A 23,968-nucleotide genomic window follows, 5' to 3' on the forward strand; every position below is an offset into this window, starting at 1 on the left:
TGTAATACCCTAGATTTTTAAGATAAATTAGAAAATTGGGATTTTTTAGGGATTTAATGGAAAATTTGTATTAATTTGATGGTATTTTGGGTAATTTGCCAAGAGATTTCATTTAATGCGATTTTTCAAAGTGTAGGGCCCTAGTGTAATTTTTCAAAGATTATTGGGATTTTGCATAATTTCTAGAAATTTTCAAGGTTTAAATATAGTTTACATAAGTTATACGTGTAATATACTAAAAGTAAAAGGAAAAAATAAAAAGGCTAAACTAGAAACAACAAGAAATTTATAGTGGGGGAGAATGGGTTGCAAGTGGCCTAACAAGTTATAAAGACTTCAACAAATTGGGTAATGAGCCCATGAAGTTGGGTATGAGTTCTCTGAATTAAGTGACCCAACAAGTTGGGTGATGAGAGAGTCTTGAAGTGAAGTGAGAGTTCTAAAGTGATAAGAAACCTAAAATAATCGAGAGACCTGTTAAGAGAGAAACGAGTTAGGGGTGTAGATGAGGTCACTTGCAGGGGCCTCTAATGCTTAAGTCAATTTTTAAATGAGTTGAGGGAAAAAAGAGAGCATTGAGTACCGTGGTGAATGTATCTTGAATGAAAAGATGACATTTCTATTTATAGAGGAGAAAGATGCTGATAAATGGCGTATGACCTATGTTTCGAATGTTAGGCCTTGGCATAACTTTATTTGAGTCACATAGTGCATCGTTGGTGGTAGCCAAATGGTGTGGAGGGAGTCACTTGGTTATAATCAAGTGACTCTCAAAGTTATTCAACTGTAACCAAGTGACTAAGTGGTTCATATGCCTTATACCTTATGAGGTATATGCCTTGCCTCTTCATGCCTTGTGACTTGTCTTCATTGGGCTTTGTTGTTGTGCATAGTATTCACTTGGTTGTGGCTTGCTCATGGATGCATCACTTGCATGTCCGAGGGTCTTCTTACATGAAATAATTGGTCTCCTTACATGAAATAATTGCTTGGGGCTTCTTCTCACATGACATGGCCTAATGGTTGTGCAAGATAACCCAATAGCGTGGCTTGAATAGCAATTAAGGAGGAAGGGGAGTCAGTAGGTTATAATTGAGTGACTCCCATGGTCATTTGGTTATAATCAAGTTTCCTTCGGCTCTTAATTGTTGTAGCTTATTTGATCTTAGCAAACTTGCAGCCCACTTGGTTATGTATTGTTTATAACTTTGGTTATGTGTGCACTTTTGCCCCAAAGTCACTCGGTTACGATTATAATCGAGTGACTTTGGATTGAGTGGCAGTCCTTGTGGCCTATTTGACTCATTTGCCTTTATCCCTCTTGGCTCATGCATGGCCAGCCTGCTTAACTCATGCTTGGCTAGCCTAATTAACCCATTTCCAATTGACCCTCAAGTAGGTTAACCAAATGCTTCACGAGCACACTTGGGCATAACACCATATATTTTGCCTTTGTATTTTTATGTTTCTTTCACGCAGTCACTTGAACTTTTTATTGTTTTAATTACACCCCTAAATCTACATTTTTGAATTAATTTAACTCTTATACTTTCATGTGTTAAAAGAAAAAAAAATTAAAATGAGATGACAAAATACACATCACACTTTATTATTCACGTCAAAGTATATGGGTTAATTGATTTGAAAATGCAAACCCAAAGATATAATGAAAACAATAAAAAATTTAAATTGTCACATAAAAAAATGTAAAAATACAAGAATTAAATTAATTTAAAAATATAGATCTAGATATATAATCAAAATGAAAAAATATTTGAATGATCATAAAAAAATATATATAAATTTGGAAAATGTTGTATTTTGTGTCCACGTTAGTTCTTGAGCCAAAATAGAAAATGTATTTATTAAGATATGAAAATATCTATAGGTGTATTGATGGCTTAAAGGCGTTTACTAGGAGTGCAATTTTATGTACCTTCCTTAACGGGAGTGTATGTCATTCCTTGTGAATTTTGTGGGGGTCACATCTCTATCTTCTTTCTTTTATTCCTTTTTCTTCTCCAACAAACCTCTCGTCGTAGAGAGGGAGAACGCAGTGGTGATTAGTGTGCAGGTGATGAGATGAGACGAGGAAGGATATAACAGGGGTCGACGTGTGAAAGCCAAGGCGAGGTGGCAGGCAAGGCAACAAATGGTGAGGTGAAGTTGGAAAGGGAAGTAGGGGTGAGAGGATCGGCGATCGAGTGGAAGACAATGAGAGTAAAATAAGAGAAAAGAGAAAGAAAAACAACTTAAAAGAAATAGACTCCTTTTGACTTTTTTATCCCTAAATTGACCTGGCAGGGGTGATGACAACCCCTTAAAAAAAGAGAGTGCACAAAATTGCACTTGTTTACTAGGATACCAAATGTCTCCATTTACCTTTACATTAATTGAGAGGGAAATTTTATTCATAGTCCACAAATTTGCTCTTTACAGTCCACATCCCGCCAAATTCAACAGTAATTTTAAAATTCCTATTTTACCCCCAAAGCCCATAGCCCACTTTTTCCTCTGACCATCCTCGACTGCCAGCCTCCGTCTCGCCTCTCTCATTCTTTCCCGCACCACACACACGCGTGCGCGCGGCGACCGACCCATCCCTGGCAGTCAGGGAACTCATGGTTCCCCGACTCTGGGCGGTTAGTGCAACACCCCGCTTTCCTGTACGAGTTATAAATTGGGACAATAAATTTTTTCTTTCAAACACTAAAGCTAAATCACATCATTCCTTGAATCCGTTCCAGAATTCCCATACATTAATCTCGAAAGAGAATCATTATACACATCAAATGTGGAAGCAAAGATCGAAACTTGATATCTTAACATTAATCATAAATAAATTCTTACATCTTTAACATTCCTCAAAACGTTCAGAATTTAAAGTAGCAGAACTTAAATACATGGGCTACATAACATACATTTCATTCCTCATGCATTCTGTTAAGTGCCATCTCATGCCTCATTTATCCTCATATCTGCTACAATCTCCATCTGGAAGGTTTAAATATTCCATGGGCAAAGCCCAAATTAGATGATGAATCATCTAAGTAAGGGTACATAATGTTATATCATGTGTGTATGCAATGTTTTTCATCGTACGTGTCAACTGTACTCTTCATTCTATCTACCATTCTTACAGCCACATCTTTCGAAGCTGGAGTGTCTGGGGGCACCCTTGGTAGCAGTGCCAGTTCGTACTCCCTATGGTCTCAATCCGTGTGATCAATGATATCAACGTGTATTTATGCATTTCATAGTCATGTGATGTATGCAGTCTACGTGATGGGTACATATCAGAGTATGTCAATATGATGAAAACATTTTCGAGGAACATAAATCACTTACAAACCAAGCATTTTTCATAAAACTAACTTTAATTGGGGAGTACCACTTACCTCGATATTTGTGCCTTGTCTTAAAATTCATGCATCGCCTCGATTTGCGTGCCAACCTCAAAATTGCATAAGTCTTTTCAACTTTAGCCTCAAAGTATCCTAATCACCATAATTATTTAAATAAACATTAAAACCTATTTTCCATAATTTCTTGCATTTTCTTTAATTTTTTTCTCTATTTCTTCATATTTTTCCTCAATAAATCCAAACTAAATATTTCTAAAATATTTTCTCAAATATTTCACTACGAAAATTCATAAAATAATATTCTTGAATTTTTAGAATTTTTTAGGGAATTTTACTTACCTTGACTTAGCCTTTCCAGCTTCTTTGGTATGTGTGCCATAGCCTCGAAACACGTGTCCGGACTATTTTCTAACCCAAAATCTTCGTAATATTAGTAAATATCTAAATCCTATTTTTCAAAATTTTTTTCAAGAATTTTTCTCCATTTTTCCTAAATTTCCTTTTTCTTTCTTTCTTCTTTTTCTTTTTTTTTTTTCTTCTTTTTTCTTCTCCTATTTTCTTCTTCCCACTTCATCCTCTCCAGCGCCTCCCCTGCAACCTGCGCATAGCCCCCGCGCACCAACCTGGCCTTCTTGCCAGCTGCCACCGCTTGCCAACGCCATCGCGCGCCTCCGCCAATCGCCTCTCCACGCTTTCGGCCGCCCATGCTTGCTGCCCGTGGCTTCTGCGCACTGTTGCCTCACCGCCAGCTACTGTAATGGCAGCTCCGCGGCTGCCATGGTTGCTTCCGCCCATGCTGAAAGCCTTTCGCGCCTCCACCAAGCTCGCCTGCTGCCTCAGAACCGCCGTGGGAGCTGCTTCGCTTCGCTCGGCCATGGCTGCCCAGCTGCTGAAAGCTTGCGGCCATGGTTGCCGTAAGCTGTTGCAGCCTATTCTGGCTGCCTTCGGCCACTTTCGCAGCTGCCTTCGGCCACCATCATTAGCTCTCACTTTCTCTCGCTTTTCTCGGCCTTCCCCTGCTCTCTCTCTCGGCCATTTCTTTTTCTCTCGCTTGCCCTTTGTTGCTTCCCTCAATCTCTCCACTCTTATTTATAGCCGATTCACCATCGCCTCACGTTTGCTTGCCCATACCTTCTTTGTGTAGAAGACACTCCAATTGCCATATCGCTTACAGGTCATGGAGATTACAGAGGGTATGGGAGGTTGCGTGTAAATCGCTGGAGATTTGCAGGGTATGGGCTATGGCATGGCTGCCATTACTCATGCGCGCACACACACGTACAAATATATATATATATAATTATATAATTATACATTCTATTATACATTTAAATCCCATTTCTTATTTTTATTTTATTTGGACAATTCTGTAATTACAATTATACCCCAAAATACTGAATTAAATTGCATTATAATACCGAAAACACACAATTAATAATTTCAAAACTTAGTTGAAAAGGATGATTTCACCCCAGTGTCCTTCCCGAGCCATTATTTTATCTTGAAACCATTGAAGGATTATTCATTACGCAAAATCGGAGCCCTCCTTGGGTTCCGTTGATTTTTCGGGAGCCTCCTACAATGATTCGATTTTGCAGCCTAAATGACAGCTGCATTTTAGCTGTACTGAAAACTATTCGCGATCCGATTTCTTTCGATACCATAAATCCTATCTTGAAACGCTCATCAAAACCATATTATTCTCTTTAGACAATTTCATTCCGAGGCATTCCCTGCAGTCGATTTGATATTTATAATTGCTATTAAGCCAATTTTTTGGTATTCTAAACTCATCAAAATTACGTGGCAACCTCATACGAACATGAGGTATTACAGTTGGGGAACCTTTCACATAACCCCCCGATCATAGAAGCATACATGATGATTGTTTTGCATGCTTATATATTTTAAAGAAAATAGCTTAAAAGTAAAAAGTAGTACTCCATGTAGGGATCAAATAAGTTACCAAATTTATGGGCATCGACAATGATTTTGGATTTAGCAGTGTACATGTCAAAAGTTGTAATAACAACATCCGGGGGGTTGCGCGAGAGGTTTCTCGACCGCCCACAGTTGGGGAACTATGAGTTCCCCGATTGTGAGGGATGGGTCGATTGTCATGGCGACCCATCTTGACATGGTCGTCGCTTAGAGAGAAAAAGAGTGTGTGTCCTCTTGATGGTGGTGGATCAGTCGTCGTATATGTGTATATATATATATGTATGTGTTTGTATATATGTATGTGTGTATATGGTGGGAGAGAGAGAGAAGAGTAAGTGAAGGCTGAAGGTAAGGAGTGGTCAGAGGAATGAGTGGCTGTGGAGGTAGAATAGAAATTTTAAAATTAGTAAGAAATTTGGCGGGTGTGGATTGTGATGGGTAAATTTGTGGAATCTGAATAAAATTTTTCTAAGAAGGGTCAGGGCGCGTTTGTCAAAAACTTCAAAATGTCCCTTTTATCCTTACATAGGTCCTGAGCCACGACCAATACGGGGACAATACAGGCATTTCCTGGGCTCGATAAAGGCAATGTAATTTGGAGTTCATCATTATTCTTTCACAGAACCGCCATATTTCTCATTTCGGTGACTGGACATAAGACGGAAAGACACACAGAGACCTCCCAGCTGAGCACTCGCCTCCCAGACTGTTTGGCCGCTGAGAATTTCTTCCCCGGAGAGTCATGAATCCAGAAACTGAACAGAAAATCGAAGAGGCGGTGTTGGAGATTCTGAGGAGCTCCAACATGGACCAGACCACTGAACACAAGGTCCGCAAGGCGGCTTCCGAGCTGCTCGGCCTTGACCTCTCCACGCCGGAACGCAAGCGCTTCGTCCGGCGAGTCGTTGAGGCGTACATCGCCGAGCAGCAGTCCAAGGCAGAACAAGAAGAGGACGAGGGTACGACTGCCGCCAAATCATCGGAAGAAGAAGATGAGGATAGCAACGCTCAGCGAAAGAGGAAGGAAAGCGGCGGCAAGGAATATGATGACGAGGGCGATCTTATCATTTGCAGGGTAAATTTCTTGCTTACAGCTTTAATTTGAGTTTGTCTGATTTGATTACTGAGTACTGATTTTGCTCCCCAAATTAGGTTAGGTTTGCGCAGGTAGTAAACCCTAATTTCATAATTGTTGTTCGTTAGCTGTAGAACAGCCGCCTTAGAGTATGTCTTTGTTCAGGGTTCCCTTGCGTTCGGAAACTGTGGGCTTCAAAGTTCTGTTCACGTTAATTTTGAGACAATGTCGTGTTAGTCAAGCGGTTCTCAAGAGCACCAAATGATAGATACCTTTTTAAATTCCATTTAGATAGAGATGGAGCATGTTAACCCGATAGGAGACTCAAATCACATTAGAGTTGTGGCTGATTCGATTGTTGATCAACCGCACTAATAATTTGTAAAATGATATAGCCTGATTATGTTGTTGTGTGTGTTACAACTAGAAGACCAAGTCCTTGATGTGTGAGTGACCAATTATCTAGAATTATGACTAGTGGGAGACTTTTTAGTTTTGTCCATCCAAAAATTCTGTTACCAAAGGGTTTTTAGTCTTTTTGCATAAAAACTAGATTCAGTTAAGGGTAAATTTCACGCGATCCCTTAGGTTTGGCTTAAATGCACCAACTATTCATGTGTTTTCAAAATAACATAGATCTCCATTGAGTTTGATGACCACTGATGATGGTTTGAGCCGATTGTCATCAGGCTTGTCCCAAGCCAAGTGTGTTTGGTAGCTTTCCACGACCCTAAGTGTAAGGATTAGAAGCGCCAGGATCCTCTCAATTCAATGCCAATCTCACACTCTCTCTCACTCGAAATGAATTACAACAACAGAAATGAAAAACTGAATTGAAAACAAAATTGAAATAAGATAGAAACAACCAAACCACACAAGTGGACAAGCGCAATTTATCTTGGTTCGGATTGCTTGAAAACAACCCTACATCTATTCTCTTCGATCCAAGAACAATCCATTAGAAACCATCCAAGAATCAGTACACAAGAGTCCCTTACAAGTATAGAATGAAAACCAAGATTACAAAGGCTATCTTTCTGGTCTTTTCTCTCAATCACTTGCACTTGAACGCAATTATGAATGATAATCTAAACAATTGCCCACTGCTTTCCTTTTATAGACAATTAGGGCAGAAACATCAAAGAATATAAAAGACATGACAATACCTAATATACCCCTATACTCAAGTTACCGATTTGAATAAAAGCTAACTAACTAAACTATCGCTCAATTACTAATTCGACTCAAATGACTTCTCCTGATTCTTCTAAGTTTTCTAGTATGTTCTCGATACAAAACTCTACACCAAGTTTGTCTAAAATCTTCTCGGCCTACAAGGAGGGGGGTGGGGCTCTGTTCCTTGGTACAACCTTCAACAATTAAGTTAGTCTTGGTGCCAGAGGTGGAGCAGAGTAATGATATATAATAAATCACATACTTTGACTCTTGGAATTCACACCTCTATATAGGTGTATTGTAGGGCCAGTGGTGGACCTTGATCATGCCACTTGGACAATCAAATTTGGGTCAGGATCCAATTATTTGGGTTGAATCTTCCACCTAGGTCTGGTATACCCTCAAGGTTGATCTTAGCCTAGATTGAGGTCTAGGATACTTGTTTGTTTTAACCCAGATCTAAGTGCCTCAGGACACATGTCACTTCTAGAGAGCTTAAAGGAGGGACATTTGTGTAACTTTGCTTAGATTTAAGATACTCCACCATCACTTGCTCCCCACTCCCTAGGTTAAGCTCCATGGGTCAAGTCAGGGAGTAGCTAAGGAGGCGCCTCCTCACCTTTTGGCATTTACGTATGTAGCGTTTAATGCCAATTCGGCCCCCTCATTTGCACCTCCTTGACCAAAGAGATAAAGCCATATCTTCCATTTGGGACTCTTAACAACTGAGATTTAAGTTGATTCACCTCCTCTTTTGGTTGTTTGAGAAGAGCCTTGGACCAAGGCATGCTCTACACTTCTTGCTTATGTCCTCTAGTCCTTTGTTTGATAATGCTTGGCTTAGAGTCCTTGGTAGAGCTTTTCCATTGCTTGGTCCTCCTTTAGTCCTTGATCTTCTCGTGTAGGTATGTGTTCTCTTTCTAAGCAACTAGATATTGAAAGGAGCTCCAGCCTCGAAAGTTCCTAGTTAGGATATCCTTTTTTTTTTGGGGGGGGGGGGGGGGGGGGTGTCTTCTCGGCTACCTAGGTCCTATGAAGTTGAGGAGAGTTTTGAATTTGATTTGGACACTCTTCTTATCGAGGAGGTTACCCACCTTAGAAGGGAAGTGATCGAGGAACTTATGGGCTGATTTGAGTTGTCTAAGGATGATTACACTTTCTCTCATTCAAAGGTGCGTCAAGCCCATGAGGCTCTCAAGGGCTCCTTGGTAATCTATATGGATGCCATGGATGTTGGTCTTCGTCGCCTTATTAATCCCTTTGCTATTGAGATTTTTCACTATCCTTGAATTGAACCCCTCTCAGCTTGTTCTTAATGGGTGGAGTCTTTTCTACCTACTTTATTTGTTGTTGAGTAAAAAATGTCCCTCCCAATGCACAAATCTTCTTGTCCATGTTCTAGGTTGTAGCTTGCTGGAGGGGGCGGTACTCCATTGTTGTGGCTTGGAGGAGGTTTATAATGGACACCCCCTCTTCGATCAAGGGGTGGAAGAGTCGTTATTTATTTGCCCTCCCCAAGCAAGACCAATTTTCCTTCCTAACCTTTTGAAGGAAGGGGAAGCTCAACACCCTTTCTTTTAAGTTGACCAAGAAGGAAAAGGTAGATATGAAGAAGTTGGCCAGCCTTGAGCATGTTAGCACTCAAAAGCTTGTTTGAGACTGCCTATAAGGCTGAGTGGCATATCTCCATCAGAGTGCTCAAAACCAGGCGCATCTTATGTTATTTTCCATTTAGCCCTCTATTCCTTCTTTTCTTGTTCACTTTGTGGCTCAGTTATTTTTTCTTCACTTTTTTGTGATAGCAGAGGAGGTCTTTGATGAGGCTCGTATCCTTGACAAAGAGGCTTAAAAGGTTGACTACAAGAAACAGTGTCGCGATGACCTGTTCTAGGAAGCTCCTCCAAGCAAGAAGATATCCTCTAGGCTGCTCTTTAAATCGATCCTTTGTTCCTTTTATCACTTCACACTCGAAGAAGGGTAGAGAAGTTCGACTCCAAGGTAGCACAAGCAAGGAGAATCCCTATGACTAATCTATGCTCCCAAGTGGACTGTAAGGGGAGGGACAAACTCAAGGATGGGGATGTGGCTTATTAGTTGGTAAGCAGATCTTGCACCTCTGTCAACCACTTCAATGCCCAAAATTGCACTTTGGACTCCCTCTGTGATGTCGTCTTCAAGAGCCTCTACGAGGTAAACCTTTAACCCTTGTGAAATTTTCCAAGTCTTATTGGCTTGGAAATATTATCTTCCTTTTTTTTTTTTTTTCTTTTTGGCAAGTGGTTGTTTGCTTCTCGAAGCTCTCTGAGCTACTAGACAAGGCCTCCCCTTAAGTAGGTATGTGTCATGAACCTAGGGTTTAGCCTAGGGTTGGATTGGAAATTGGAAGAATGAAGGGAGAATTTAGAAGAAGAATAGGGAAAAACAGAAAGTGAGGGAGGGAAAGATCGAGAGAGAGAGAGTTTAGAGGAAGGAAAATCAGACTATTTAATTCTCAATTCAAAACATAATCCTCTCCTCTTACAATTGGCCTTTTTATAGGCATAGCTAACTGCTTAACTAATTTTTAACAGCACCCATGTGCTCCTAACAAACAATCAAATATCCCTAACAAACTATTATACCCTATTACAATAATGCCCCTTTATTGCTCCTAGGGTCATGACAATTCTCCCACCTTGATAGGTTTCTTCTCCTCAAGAAACTTATTACAACTGAACTATTGTTTCTTCATCTAATGCTCGTTTTCTCTATCTGTTTAATTCCTCTTTCTTTCTTTCTCCTTCTAGGCCTCTTCTTTTTCATTCTTAGGTTCCAAGATCAATTCCCAGCATAAGTTGGCTTAGAATTTCAATAGGGCAAACTTCATCGAGTTCAAGCCCAATAACACCCCCCTAGTAATAGCTATCCAATCAAGCTTGGTCTCCAATCTATGGACATGATCAACCACTTTCGGATTGACATAGCTAGTAGCTGAACCTTGGAGTCCAATGGAAGGACTATCTATGTTCGTGACTTCCGTTAGTACTTCATTACTGTCCAGCACAAGTAAGGAGAGTAGATCTACAACCATAGTTGCTGTTATTGTATCCCCATTCAACCCATAGCCACGCTCTGTTGCAAAATATATCAACAACATCCTCGAAATGCAGCAATGGAGGATTTTAGACTTGCCTTGAGTACTTATACCAAGGCTGTTTGTGAGCATTAACATTAGGAGTTGTTGCAACTTCAATTCTAGCCAACGATTTCTCAACGACTGACACCTGGCCTCCATCTCGACCTTCTTTCCCAACATGATTTATAGCTAGATTAGGTTGTGCATCACCGGGATCATCAACTTCTTGTTCTTGTAAAGTGTGGTCAACCCCAATCTCCTCATCCAATCTTCTTTCATCTTCGGAATCCTGAGTTTCCATTGATTTGTTCACTTCATTTACAACACCAACTTCCTTAATATTGGCTGAAGTTTCAATCGGAATCTCTTGATTACATGTAAATAATTCAACAACTCATTCCTTGTGTTTGCTGGAATTTCCCTCTATATAAACTTCTCTTTCAACAATATCAGATTGTCCTTTTGCCTTTGCTGCCCTATCAATCTGTTCATTATAGATTCCCTTAGGATAATGCCATTCATCTTTAATATCATCTTTGATGTTGCACTTCTCCTTCGGCTGCTCCATTTTTAGGAATTCCTCTTTGTTAAACCTCCCGCGATAATCATCGAAGAATTCAACGGGAAAGTTGTAATGATACTTCTTAGTTAGTATCATTGCAAACTCTTGCATTTGCTCATGTAACATATTGTCGAAATCCTTGCTCGTATCATGTATCACACTTCTTGTTTCCTTGTCAACTCGGTTGGACTCATTATCTAACTTTCCCCATGCCTGATTTTTCTGGCTAAACTGCTCATGATTCCTTTTGTTTCCAGCTGAAAATGTAGACTTCTTTTGCTGCCATTGAGGCTCCGACTGTCTCGTGTGCGCGCTGCTTTCCAAGGCTTCACAAGTAGGACATCCCACTAAAAATGCAGCATCCTTTGGCCGCAATTGAGACCCCCACCCAGTTCATATATATATATATAAGTTTCTATTTAGTGTTTATATATATATAAACAGATATGTTTATATATTTATATTTTATATGTTCATATATATATAAACATATATGTATTATTTGTCTTTTTAAGTTTGATTTATCTAAAAATAACATAAAATTACATTAAAAACTTTAAAAAAAAAAAAGCAGTCTGCCTAGGCTCTACCTAGGCCTCGCTTAGGTGTCTTGGGCGCTAGGCCCTAATTTGGCGTTCGACTAGCGCTTAGCGCGTTTTAGAACACTGGATTTCACAACTGATTCACCTCTTGTTATGCTTGCAAAAATTCGAACACTGACTGTCAGCTTTGCCATTGGAATTGGCCGGGCTCGAATCTGCCTTGCCTTCCACGTTTGGCCTCAACTATCAAACCAAGCTCAATCTTTGTAACCTTAGGAAATTGATTAGTGGGTAGTTCCGATTGTGGTGGTGATCCTCCAATAGCTTGGAATCGGCTGACCCATGTCTCTACTCTTAATTACCCCTCTTTCGTGATTGAGTCCTGCCTAACTCGATTGGTCTGTAATTCTGATCGGTGAGACGTCCACCTCGTCTGCCCAAACTGTGCAATTCACTGAAAGGCTGCCTCGGCTGTGACCCTCTTTCGTGATTGAGTCTTGCCTAACTCGATCGGTTTGTAATTCTGGTCGGTGAGATGTTCACCTCGTCCACCCAAACTGTGCGATTCATCGAAAGGCTACCTTGGCTGTGACAACAATTGATACAACCACAATACCAAATCCTTCATCAGTTTCTGTCGTTAATCTCTGGCTCTGCCCGCAATGGGTACAACCGCAACACCACGCCCACTCTAATTTGCGATCACTTCCAATGCCAAAATCACCACTCACTGCTAGTTCAAATCGCGACACCCACTACAAAATAGCGATCACTTCGGATTCCAAGTCGAGAACTGCCTACTCACTGGTCGCTTTTGGTAATGGCTGTGACACCTTCCTCGTCTGAGTCGCCAACTACAACGGAGCTCTCGTATCGGCCTTTTGCTCTGGTAGTGAGTCTCTTGGCTGTCTACCTTAACACCAGCGAAATTCATTATCATGTCAGAACTTCTGCACCGTCATCCACTCCGGTCGCGAAACTCCTAGCAGTCCGTGTCGCCCTTCGACGGACTTCCGCCTACTCACGAACGCTGGTCCCCTCATGTCGTCTTAGGTTAGCTTGCCTATCAACACTGTTCAAGCCGGAATTGAAATCATGATCATGGAGACTCACGATTGCACCACCTGATGTGGATCGATAGTCTACAATTTCCACCAACCGCGGAATTCACTGCAATTGATCGTTATGGATCAGCTACCACAAGATTTGATCGCGATTACTAGTAATCGATTTTGTTGCAGTCGTTGGGCTCATCGAATTGTTGTTCGATCATGTCACAAGAATCGCTTGGGTTATCTCCTAAGATTACAGCCTATCTTGTTGCTGCCTATTTCTAAAATCACCTTCAGATTTCATGAATCCACTGCATCGGACAGTAACCATGACATTCGACGGACCTTAATCAGCAATGAAAACGGCTGAGGAACGATGCTCTGATACCATTTGTCATGAACCTAGGGTTGGATTGGAAATTGAAAGAATGAAGGGAGAATTTAGAAGAAGAATAGGGAAGAACAGGAAGCGAGGGAGGGAAAGATCGAGAGAGAGAGTTTAGAGGAAGGAAAATCAGACTATTTAATTCTCAATTCAAAACATAATCCTCTCCTCTTACAATTTTCCTTTTTATAGGAATAGCTAGCTGCTTAACTAATTTCTAACAGCACCCATGTGCTCTTAACAAACTACCAAATATCCCTAACAAACTATTATATCCTATTACAATAATACCCCTTTATTGCTCCTAGAGTCATGACATTATGACTCGAGAAGAGCCAACTAGAGGACGATGCCAGAAGATAAAAAAAACTCCAATTTGAGCTCGATTGCGCCAAGCAATCTGAGGTCAAGGCGAAGGGTGAGATCAAACGTTTTGAAGGTTGAGCTGAACACCTCAAGGAAGGATGTGGAATGGTGGAAGGGCCATTGCCCCAAACTCAAGACGTGAAACTTCACTTTTGTCAAGCAACTCAAGAATCTAAAGAGTATTCCAGTAGTTGCCGAGTCCATCTGAGCTAATTTGAGGTGATATTGGGAAATGGGCTTCGATAGGCGGAAAGGTGAAGTGCTTCGAGCCTTCCTTTCATTCAATTGGAGTTAGCTTTGATCCATGGAGGAGATCATGGCTAAGGTTAGAGGATCTTGAGTCACAACCCCCTAGCCTTAGTCGAGCCAAGCAAAGAAGGCATCAAAAGAAGGGGTGTAGAAAACCGCTAAGGAGGAGGTCATGGTGACTAGTTTTGTCTCTCCCCCCCCCCCAAAAAAAAAAAAAAAAAAAAAAGAGAGAGGGAAAGAGTGTCGTGGCTAAGGTCGTGGTGAAGAATGAACACTTGGCTAAGTGATGTATTTCTTTATCTTTCTTGTACTTGGCCTTTGCTCGACCCCTCCTTATAAATATTAATGAACTCTTCCATTTCCCTTTTGTGCAAGTATTTCATGCTCGACAAATGGTTTATTTTTCTGTGTGTGTGTTTATCTTTAGTATTATAAACGGAACACTTTTAGACTCCTGAGAACTAAGGCTTGCTTGGTGAGACAATTAGGGTGGGATAATCCCTTTTTCAACTCAAATATACTAGTGTGGTGGTCCCCTTGTCAACTTTGCTAGCTCGAGTAGGGTGGTCCCCTTTATCAGCTTTAAGCTTAAGTGGGTGATCCTTTTTTTTGGCTCAAATATATGAGTGGATTGGTCTCCTTCTCAGCTTTATTAGCTTGAGTGGGGTGATTCACTTTTCGACTCAAATATATGAGTGGGGTGGTCCCTTTCTTGGCTTTATTAGCTCGAGTTGGGTGATCCCCTTTTCAGCTCAAATATACGAGTGGGGATCCCCTCATTTGTTGAAATATACGAGGGAGGTGGTCCCCTTCTCAGCTTTATTAGCCCGAGGGGGGTGATCCCCTTCTTGGCCTTATTAGCTTGAGTGCGATGGTCCCCTTCTTGGCTTTAAGCCCGAGTTGGAGTGATCTCCTTTTCGACTTAGATACTGAAACACCCCAAAAATGTACAGTAATTCACAAGTTGGAAATACTCCTCCTTTATTAACAAAGGGGTTTCCTAAGTAGGGTGCACTAGCTTCGTGTAATCTAATGGCACATCACACTTGGGGGGGGGGGGGGGGGGGTTGAATTGGGTGTTTATAAATTTTGAGAATTTGTAATGGTTTTCAAAAATAAGTAACAAAATAGTGAAATGTAAGTTGGAAAATGGAAAGCAAAGAATGTAAGAGACGTAGAGATTTATCATGGTTCGGCAAACCCCCCCTACATCCACTCTCCCAACTACTCGTTGGAGATTTTTCAATCCACTAAAACGTCATACTTAAATCAAATAGGCCCCTCTAGCACACTGCTAGGAATTACAACCTCCTACTTATACTCAAGTAGACCCTCTAACACAACCGCTAGGGAAGTTACAATAGATGATGATTACAACAGAGATGATTTGAGAGATGAATCTCTCAGTTACAGTGTCTTTCAAATAAATACACAAAGGCTTAAACAAGATTTTACAAATGATATATGTAGCCTTTTTTGAGAGAAAAATTGAAACAATTGAGCACTTGAGAGAAGAATGATATTGATTGACACTTGTACAAATTGGTTAAACTTCTCTAGTGCATCCTTGGGCTATATTTATAGGTTTCTCCCAAGCTTGAATTAATTAGCTGCTATTTGGAGCCATTGGGAGCATTTAATGCCTGTAAACACTAGCCGTTTTAAATTGTCAGTGAAGAAATTGTCGACAATTATTCAAACTGATTGACTGTTTCCATCAAGAAATTTGAAAATATCTTAGGACTTTGGCAAACTTTCGACATTTTGAAAAAGGGTTCAACTTCATTTGACAATGGTCGATTGTTTTTACAACAGGTCGACAGTCTTAGGAAAAAGTCGACATTATACAGTGGCTTTCGATTGAATTTTACCTTACACCAAACAACCGAGTGTGTAAAATTGCCTTGTCGACAATTTACAGGAACTGTTGACTATTCTTGCTCAAAGGCCAGAAATAGTCGACTGTTTTATCAAACAAGTCGACTGTTTTGCCTTAATTCGACAACCCATTACCAAAGGGACAAAACGGTCTACAGTTTTCTTAACAAGGTCGATGGTTTTGCCTTAGGATATAATCGAGTGTGTATGGTTTGAAAGAATTTTGTCACACACTAACAAATAAATTTGATTTTAAATAAATATTCTTTTGATTTCAAAATATTCTTTGATACATATTAATTACTAAGTTGAAAATTCATGCCACAAAGGATTTTCCAAGGATATAATATTCTTTGGCATTACTACATTCCACGTCCTTGAGATAGACCTACCTTCTAGATCTTCCAACTTGTATTCTCTTGGGCTTAGTGTCTCTATGACTCAATAAGGCCTTCCCCAATTTAGGGTCAGCTTATTAGAGCCTTGGGGATGGCTTACATTGGCTCAATGAAGGACCAAGTCCCAGAGAAGGAAGTATCTTGCTTTGACCCTTTGATTATAGTACTTAGTGATCATCCGATTGTAAACCTCTAGCCTAATTCGAGCTAGATCTTGATGTTCATCTTGCAGATCTAGGCTGACTTGGAGTCCTTCCTTCTTCGCCTTGGCTTTGAAGTGTTCCACTCTGAAAGCTTGGTGACCCAACCTCCATTGGGATGACTGCTTTGAACCTATAGTATAGGTTGAAGGGCGTTTTGCCCGATGGTGATGTGTGATTTATGCACAATTAATTCAGGCAAGTGTATTCTAGTCAAATATGCATATAGTGATGAAAAGAATGTCGATCCCACAAGGACTAGATTACAATACTAAATCAATTTTAACTTAACCTAAGTTGAACTAATTAATTAATTAGATGAATAATAAAAAATAAATAAATGAAAAACTTACATCTTTATGAGAAAAACTAATTAATGAATGCATTAGGGTTTAGATTTCATTTAATCTAGGTTATGTAATTATTTATTCAACTTAATTCAAAATCAGAAATACCCTTACAGTATTTTAAGATTATTTGCATGTGATGGTGGATTTCCCTCAATTAATTAATAAGTTTTTTCAAGTTATATTAATTATTTATTAGTTCAATTCTACCGTTAAATTTCTAAGCAAATGTTAAAGGAACAAATAAACATTAAATTCTTTGGAAAACTCTATTCTCATAAGGGAATTTGACTTACTAAACTTCCTCAATTCCCACACATGAGTTAATCATCTCTCGATATCATTGTCTAGCATGTGATCTATATTGTCCATGGATCTAGTTTATAGCAATTTTTTAGTCAATTATGCATAAATCATTAAAATGTGACCAATCTTTTAAAGCCTTAAGCACAACAATATAAATTCCTCATGCAAATAATAATCGAGTTTTGAATCTAACTATAAACAAATAATAACATAATCCCAAAATTAAAATCCATCCAAACCCTAGCTAAAACAATTTAACTAGACATAATTAAAATAAAAATAAAAGCTGAAAGTTGAATGGAGAAGGATGCTCCCTGCCCAGATCTGAAACAGATCTGCATCGTGTGCTTCTGCCACCGTGCCTTGCTGCTGCGTGTGTGAGGCCTTGCTGCTGATGCCATCTCCGTTCTTCTCTTCCGTTCCACCTCCAATCTCCAATTCTCCTCCCAATTTGCCTTTATATATATATATATATATATATATATGAAGCATGGCAACCCTAGCTTTCCAATTCACTGCCTCCAATTGCAATTCTTTCCTTGCTTGAATTCCTCCAATTGCTGCTGCGTCCAATTGCTCCTTTTATTATTAATTCTTTAATTATATTATAATACTAATTTTGAAATTAACATTATAAATTAATATATAATATCCTTTTACACCAAATTCTTGAAATTAATTTCCTTAGCTTGCTTCCTACAAAAAGAGATTTAAATTATGTAGAATCCATATAAACTCACGATTTAAGTAGGAAAAATAGTACAAAGTTAAGATGAAAATATGATAAAAATATGTATAAAATTAAGGCCTATCATATGGCAGTTTATGTAGTTGTTCAGTAGGACCATAGCTTGCTAGGGAGCTCTTCAACCCAACACCCATCGGCCTTTTATAGCTGAGCTTTGAGCCCTTGGAGCAAAGTTAGGTTGGTGAGCTGATCTGATTGTTGGCCTAAGGATGAGCCACTAAGATGAAGTGTTGTTGAATCTTTAGGTCCTCACACCAGGCTTGAATCATCCGATCCTCAAATTGGGTCCCATTGTCTGTGATGATCACCTGAAGAACTTTGAATCTGCAAATGATGTTCTTACAGAGGAATGATCTGACTTTCCAGGCCATGGTAGTGGCTAAAGGATTGACCTCCACCCACTTGGTAAAGTAGTTGAGGGATGTGATGATGTACTTGTTCTGCTTGAATTGGGGACGTGATGATTTGCATTTGACAAGAGTAGGGTCTTAGAATAAGGGATTTGTATTTAGGATTTGCATTTGGAAAAAAGCTCTAATGAGTTTCAGTGATTTTGATCTAGAAAATCAGGGTTTGGATTTAGGGGTTTCCAATTGGGGTTTCAATTTGGGGAGATTAGGGTTTTAGAATTAGGGTCTTGTATTTAATATTTACTTTTTGGGAGAAACCCTAATTGATTTTGGGGGTTAGCATTAGGGTTTTAATCTAGGTCAGGTTTGGACTTGGAGGTTTTCAATTTAGGGTTTTGATTTGGGAAATGTTGGGGGTTTTTGGTTAGTTTTTCGATTTGGGAAGTAAGGGTTTTGATTGCTTGTCTATCCCTAAATATCTTTGAAACCCCTTCCTGAAAAGATGGGGGTTATTGAGAATGGAGGTTTCAAAGAGATTGGGCTTTTAGATGGAAAACTAGAGGAATCGCGCTTTCAAATAGAAGGGTTTTGTGGAGAAGCAACATTTGTGTTTACAATTTGAAATTTACTGATCTTCAATGTTTCAAATAGCATGTGGTTGATAGTTGTGTATGCTTCATTGTCTTCTCCTCTGTTGATGGCCAATCCAAATGTAATTCCTCTATGTTGTCTCTTCTCCCCCCCAAACTCACACCCACACATCTTGTTTGAAATGTACTGGATGACAAACAGGCAGAATGACAACCATTTTGCATCAATTATGCACATAGGGTTTTGCAATTCAATCTAGGCCTAAGATTACCATGAGGGTAATTTGGTCATTTTTTATTATTACAAAATATCTGCCCTTTTTCTTTTTATTCTTTTATTTATATAGAAGGGCAATATGATCATTTCAACATCTCATCTAATGATGTCAAATAGAAGGGAGGTTTGTGCTATTCTTGAAAACAAAGGTGTGGTTGGTGCCTTTTAGCCAAACCTCAAGGGTGCTGTGTGATATTTACCCTTTAGTTAATTATTCAATTATTGTGGGCATAGTTCTGAAAGGCGCGAGGAGCAAAAGGTCCTGGAGCCTGAGGCGTGCCTTTGCGAAGCGAGGCGCACCTTTTAGAAAAAAAATTCAAAATCTTGTAAAATCATAAAAAACTATCAAATTATCAATAATAAGTCATGCATATCATTAATGTTTCATTATCTTCAAATTCTAAACTAACAACATCAAAGTTGATTCATTCATCATGCAATTTGCTCATCCATGTTATTTTTCTTCTTTTGCATGTACTCTCCAATCTCTTGTTTTATTGATGGAGGACATTTTGGAATAGCTTTAGTATTCTCCACAATCAATAAACACTACAAGTCCACAATCAAGAAAATGTTTTCATTTTGAAAAATGCTATTTTTCTAGGTCTTGAAGATTAGCGCATTTTTTCTAAGTCTGGAAGATTAGCGCATTATAAGGAGACATATAAGAAAATGTTTTTATTTTGAAAAACTATCTCCCGGTAATTTGATAGTTAATATTCATTGTTGTTAAAATGATTTTTAATGAATTTTTCAAGAAATAGTAGGTATGTATTTTGGAGGTGGTAAAATCGCTAAATCCTGAATTTGTACTAAAACCAAAATTCTATTTTTTTATTGTTATGGATTTTGATTTTTTAGATATTTTTATTAAATCCAAATGAGGGGTACTTTCTTATTTATATTTATGTATTAAAGTAAATGGAAGGTAAAATAAATGTAAATAAGTTGTGATGTATGCATGCTGGAACTGAGAAGAGGGGAGGCTGGAGAGGAAAGGAAGAGAGGATGCAGGCATGGGTTTCATGAGGCGCGCCTTAGCACCTCACCTTGCAAGGCGAGCGCCTTGCTGAAACCGCCTCGCCTCAGCCCAGGCGAGGCGCCAAACTGGCGCCTTGCGCCTAGGCGCGCCTTTAATAACTATGCGGGATAGTCCACATAGGCATTGAGGCTGGGCCACTTTAAAATTTATGTGTCTTTTTCTCTTGATTTTTGTGTGTGTGCGTGCGTGATTCAATCCTAACAAATGGTATCAGATCGATCCTACCACCAAATTTGTTCAAAATTGTCGTGTTTTCATATATGGATTTTGCCAACTTAAGCCTAGTAAATTATGCGGAATTATGTGCAATCTTTTTTCCCTTCTTGTATCTTTTCATTATAGAAATGACAATATTAATGTTGCAAATTTTAGTTATTAATGTTGCAAATTTTAGTTCCTCATAGTTTCTTACACTCTCTCTGTCAGCAAACAGCAATTTGTTTTTTAATATTATGTGTTTCTATTGTTTTCATTTTAATCTGTGATAGTTCTGTGTTTCAATAGGGATTAGGGACAGAATGTATTGCTTTAATTGATTTACTAGATCTGTTGTTCTTCTGTTGGTGTGTAGTTATCAGACAGGAGAAGAGTGACTTTGCAGGACTTCAGAGGGAAGACTTTGGTTTCAATAAGGGAATACTACAGAAGAGATGGAAAAGAACTTCCTACTTCAAAAGGTAATAATTTTTGTCACTTGTGACTATATGAATAGTTGGGCTGTGTGCGCTGTTTTGTATTTGATCATTTGATGCAGATGAGAGAACAACGTTTAAGAACATTGTTAATTGGTCAATGAACATAAGAACAAAACTTGAGAAATCAGGTTATTTTTGGGTCACAAAGAAGTATGATCTGTTGAACCATTAAGTGTGTTGAAGGTGTGCAATGGTGTTGTCTTTACAGTGATTATGAATTACATTGCACATGCATTCATTCTGGAATGTTATCTATGAATAGAACATTTTCCAGATTTTCATTGACAGTTTTCCACTTACTGGGATCAAGACTTGACTTGTTCATTATCATCATCAATTGTGTCTTATCCTAACTAAGTTAGGGTCTATGGCATGACATTCACAATGTCTATTGACATCTAAAAGTCATATTGACAATACAATCCATACAAACGAATAATGTGGTAAAACCTTATGCTGGATGCGCTCCTTGACACAACTCTTAGTGGGGGAATTATGAGATAAAGTTCCATCACCATCTTTATATGGAAAAAATTTCAGGAGATGATGGTGGATGTAGATAATTTATATGGTTCTGTTCTATCACTTGATTGATATTGTAAAACCAGCTTGTACAATATGAAAACATGACATTAAGACTTGATATGTTGTACAAAAATTTGGAAAACTTATTTAATTGTTAAATACATGAACTTTTTTTTTCCCTTGATAACATTCAAAATGGTTGTTTTCTAAGATGCAGAAATTTAGAAAATTAGAATGTGTTCTGAATAAAACTCAGTTTCTAATATTGCTGCATTGGCTGAGCTGTTTTTGCTTGTATTTTGCTGGCCTTTCCATATGGCTTTATAGAAATTTATTTTCTTTGTGAATTAAACGACAGGAAAGCATGTATGTCATCATTATAGGAAGCATTCTTCCGCTTCCAGTGAAGATGTTGTTAGATATAATAGATAATTGTAAAATGCAGCTCCAAATGGGCTTATTTTGCATATCCCCTGCTACCCTCACTTTGACACCCATTAACCATTTTGTTCTCTTTAGGTATACTCTATTAAGATCATTAGCTGATTTAACTAGGGTAAACCTCATATCTTGTGTCTGGCACCACCGATATTGCTGTGAGGGATGTGACCCACCAAGGATGTGACAGTTCTGGGACTGAGTTAAGAACTTTCTTGGTCTATTGAGCTCAGAAAGGCCATTTTGAATAAAAAGCACCTTCCCTTTGGTGCTTCTTGGCCGCAACACCAGACAATCAGGTGGATGGAGCAGATATGCCATTGCCTGGCTATTCTCCACACAAATGCAGACTCAAAAGAGTTCATTCCACCATTCAAATCATTGGATTCTAGTGAGCTTCCAAGAAAGATATTCGAAAGTATTTTAACACACTAGCAGTAGCATGATCATGTCTTTTGAGCATGTAGCCATGATATTCAAAGGAGGTGCACTGCAAAGAAGAATAAGTTGAGCTAAAAAAGGAGGTCCCCGTGAGGGAGAAAACTGGCTGAGATAGAGATGAGAAAACTGACTGAGAAGGGGTTTTCAGGATCTGAGGGAGTTGACAAAGTCTGAATCTGTGAAGAATAAGAGAGAACTCATATGTGGAGAATCTTGAAGGGGGAGCACTGCAAAGGAGTGGGAGGAGGAGAGCTGTAAGGGATGCGCTGCTAGGACAAGAAAAATGAGTGCTCAAAGGAGAAGGGGACAGGTGAGTTTGAAGGGGTGACACCTATGAATGAGAAGGGAAAATCATTTTTTCCAAGTGGCAAACACAGGCAAAATTTGTGAAGAAAACTAAATATGTTGTTTTCCAAAAGTTAATTAAAATTTGAAAATTTTATGAAACTAGTTTTTGTATTTCTATTTAGAAAATTTGCATTTGAATGCAATTTCTAGTTTTTTCTTTTATGTGAACAATTTCTTTTTTCTACAACTAAATTGCCCCTTAGTGTATTGTAGACTTTTTTGTAGGGTGGGAGGTGCTTTATGCACCTGTCTGTGCCAGCGCATAGGGGTTATGCTTTATGCTTGGTAGTGTTTGTCAAAATAAGTAAGATAAGATTGTACTAAAATAAGATTAGAATGCTTTCTGGATCAAGATATGGAATGATCAAAATAAGTTTGAGAAGAATTTCAACATTTTTTTCAAACTGTTTGTTAAATTTTTTAGAATACATTGGAAGACATATGCATCATTTTTTCTTATCTTTCTAAGAATCGACAGATAAATTTAACAAACGCAATGGAAAACACTCTTGTCTGGAATACTTTTCACATTTCACTTTTTTCGGTCTATATCTTGGTTAACAAACGCTTTCGTAGTGAATTATTCTAGTAACCATTTTCTTCTTCCCTTTAAGTAATGTATTCTATTGTATTTGGGAATGAATTTGATGAAAATTAACGACTTGGAAAGCATTTTCCATTTGGCTTGCAAATTATTGGCAATTGTGGAATATAAAATTAGTTACAAATCAATTTGTGATGATGAAAATTTTGAATGTCAGGAATGTTCCTCAACAAACATGTAGCATGCCATGTATAAAAAGGTGAAAGGAAAGCTGGGGGATTTGGATTATGGGCATTGTTTTAAAGGGTTCTTCAAACTGATTTTTTATTATTACTTGGCAGTTTTCAAAAATTTTCAATGTCATTAGCTGATGACATTGCATTGATACTCCAAAACATCTCTCTCTCTCTCTCTCTGTATATATATATATATATGTATACTCACATTTATATATATATATGTGTGTGTGTTTAGCGTGTGAGCGTAGGTATGATTGCATGGTGGTGTTGCTGCTTTTTAGTTGTTATCATGCTTATTCTGCTTGTGGGCATTTTAACAGAAGATTGTTTAGGTCATTCTTCATCAATATAACTTCTTTATTCCGTAAGCTGTTAGTGGTTAGCTAAAAGTTTTGCTCCATTGTCTCCCTAGGAATAAGTTTGACGGCTGAGCAGTGGGCATCCTTCAAGAAGAACATACCTGCAATAGAGAAAGCTATCAAGAAGATGGAGTCGAGGTTGGACTGAGAGACTTTTCTGGATATCTGAACTTTTGGGCTCACAAGGATGTATGCTCTCTATTGAGCAATACAGTAAAAATAATTGTGGTTTTGTACTGCTCTCTCACTTTTACTCTTTTCTCCTTTTGTATGATCCGAAATTCTCCCTGGAACCATGCAACTACTTCCATTTTGATCAGTGCCTAATATCAGAGTATAGGCTCCTGTTTCTGCTTTCGACCATATGGTTGATAACTTCTTGATATAATATATATCTAAATATCCCAATATCCAA

The 23,968-nt window shown here is 38.7% G+C and overlaps 1 protein-coding gene across 1 annotated transcript; it reads left to right on the forward strand.

Annotated features, from left to right (window-relative positions):
* Positions 1-5,910: 5,910 nt before the first annotated feature.
* On the forward strand, positions 5,911-23,968 carry LOC127813517 (RNA polymerase II transcriptional coactivator KELP). Its single transcript, XM_052354520.1, has 3 exons — positions 5,911-6,381; positions 20,536-20,641; positions 23,607-23,968. The coding sequence occupies exons 1-3, from the start codon at positions 6,049-6,051 to the stop codon at positions 23,699-23,701; spliced, it is 534 nt and encodes a 177-aa protein (XP_052210480.1). The 5' UTR covers positions 5,911-6,048; the 3' UTR covers positions 23,702-23,968.

Source organism: Diospyros lotus, chromosome 11 (assembly GCF_014633365.1).
Source record: "Diospyros lotus cultivar Yz01 chromosome 11, ASM1463336v1, whole genome shotgun sequence".
Taxonomy (NCBI): domain Eukaryota; kingdom Viridiplantae; phylum Streptophyta; class Magnoliopsida; order Ericales; family Ebenaceae; genus Diospyros; species Diospyros lotus.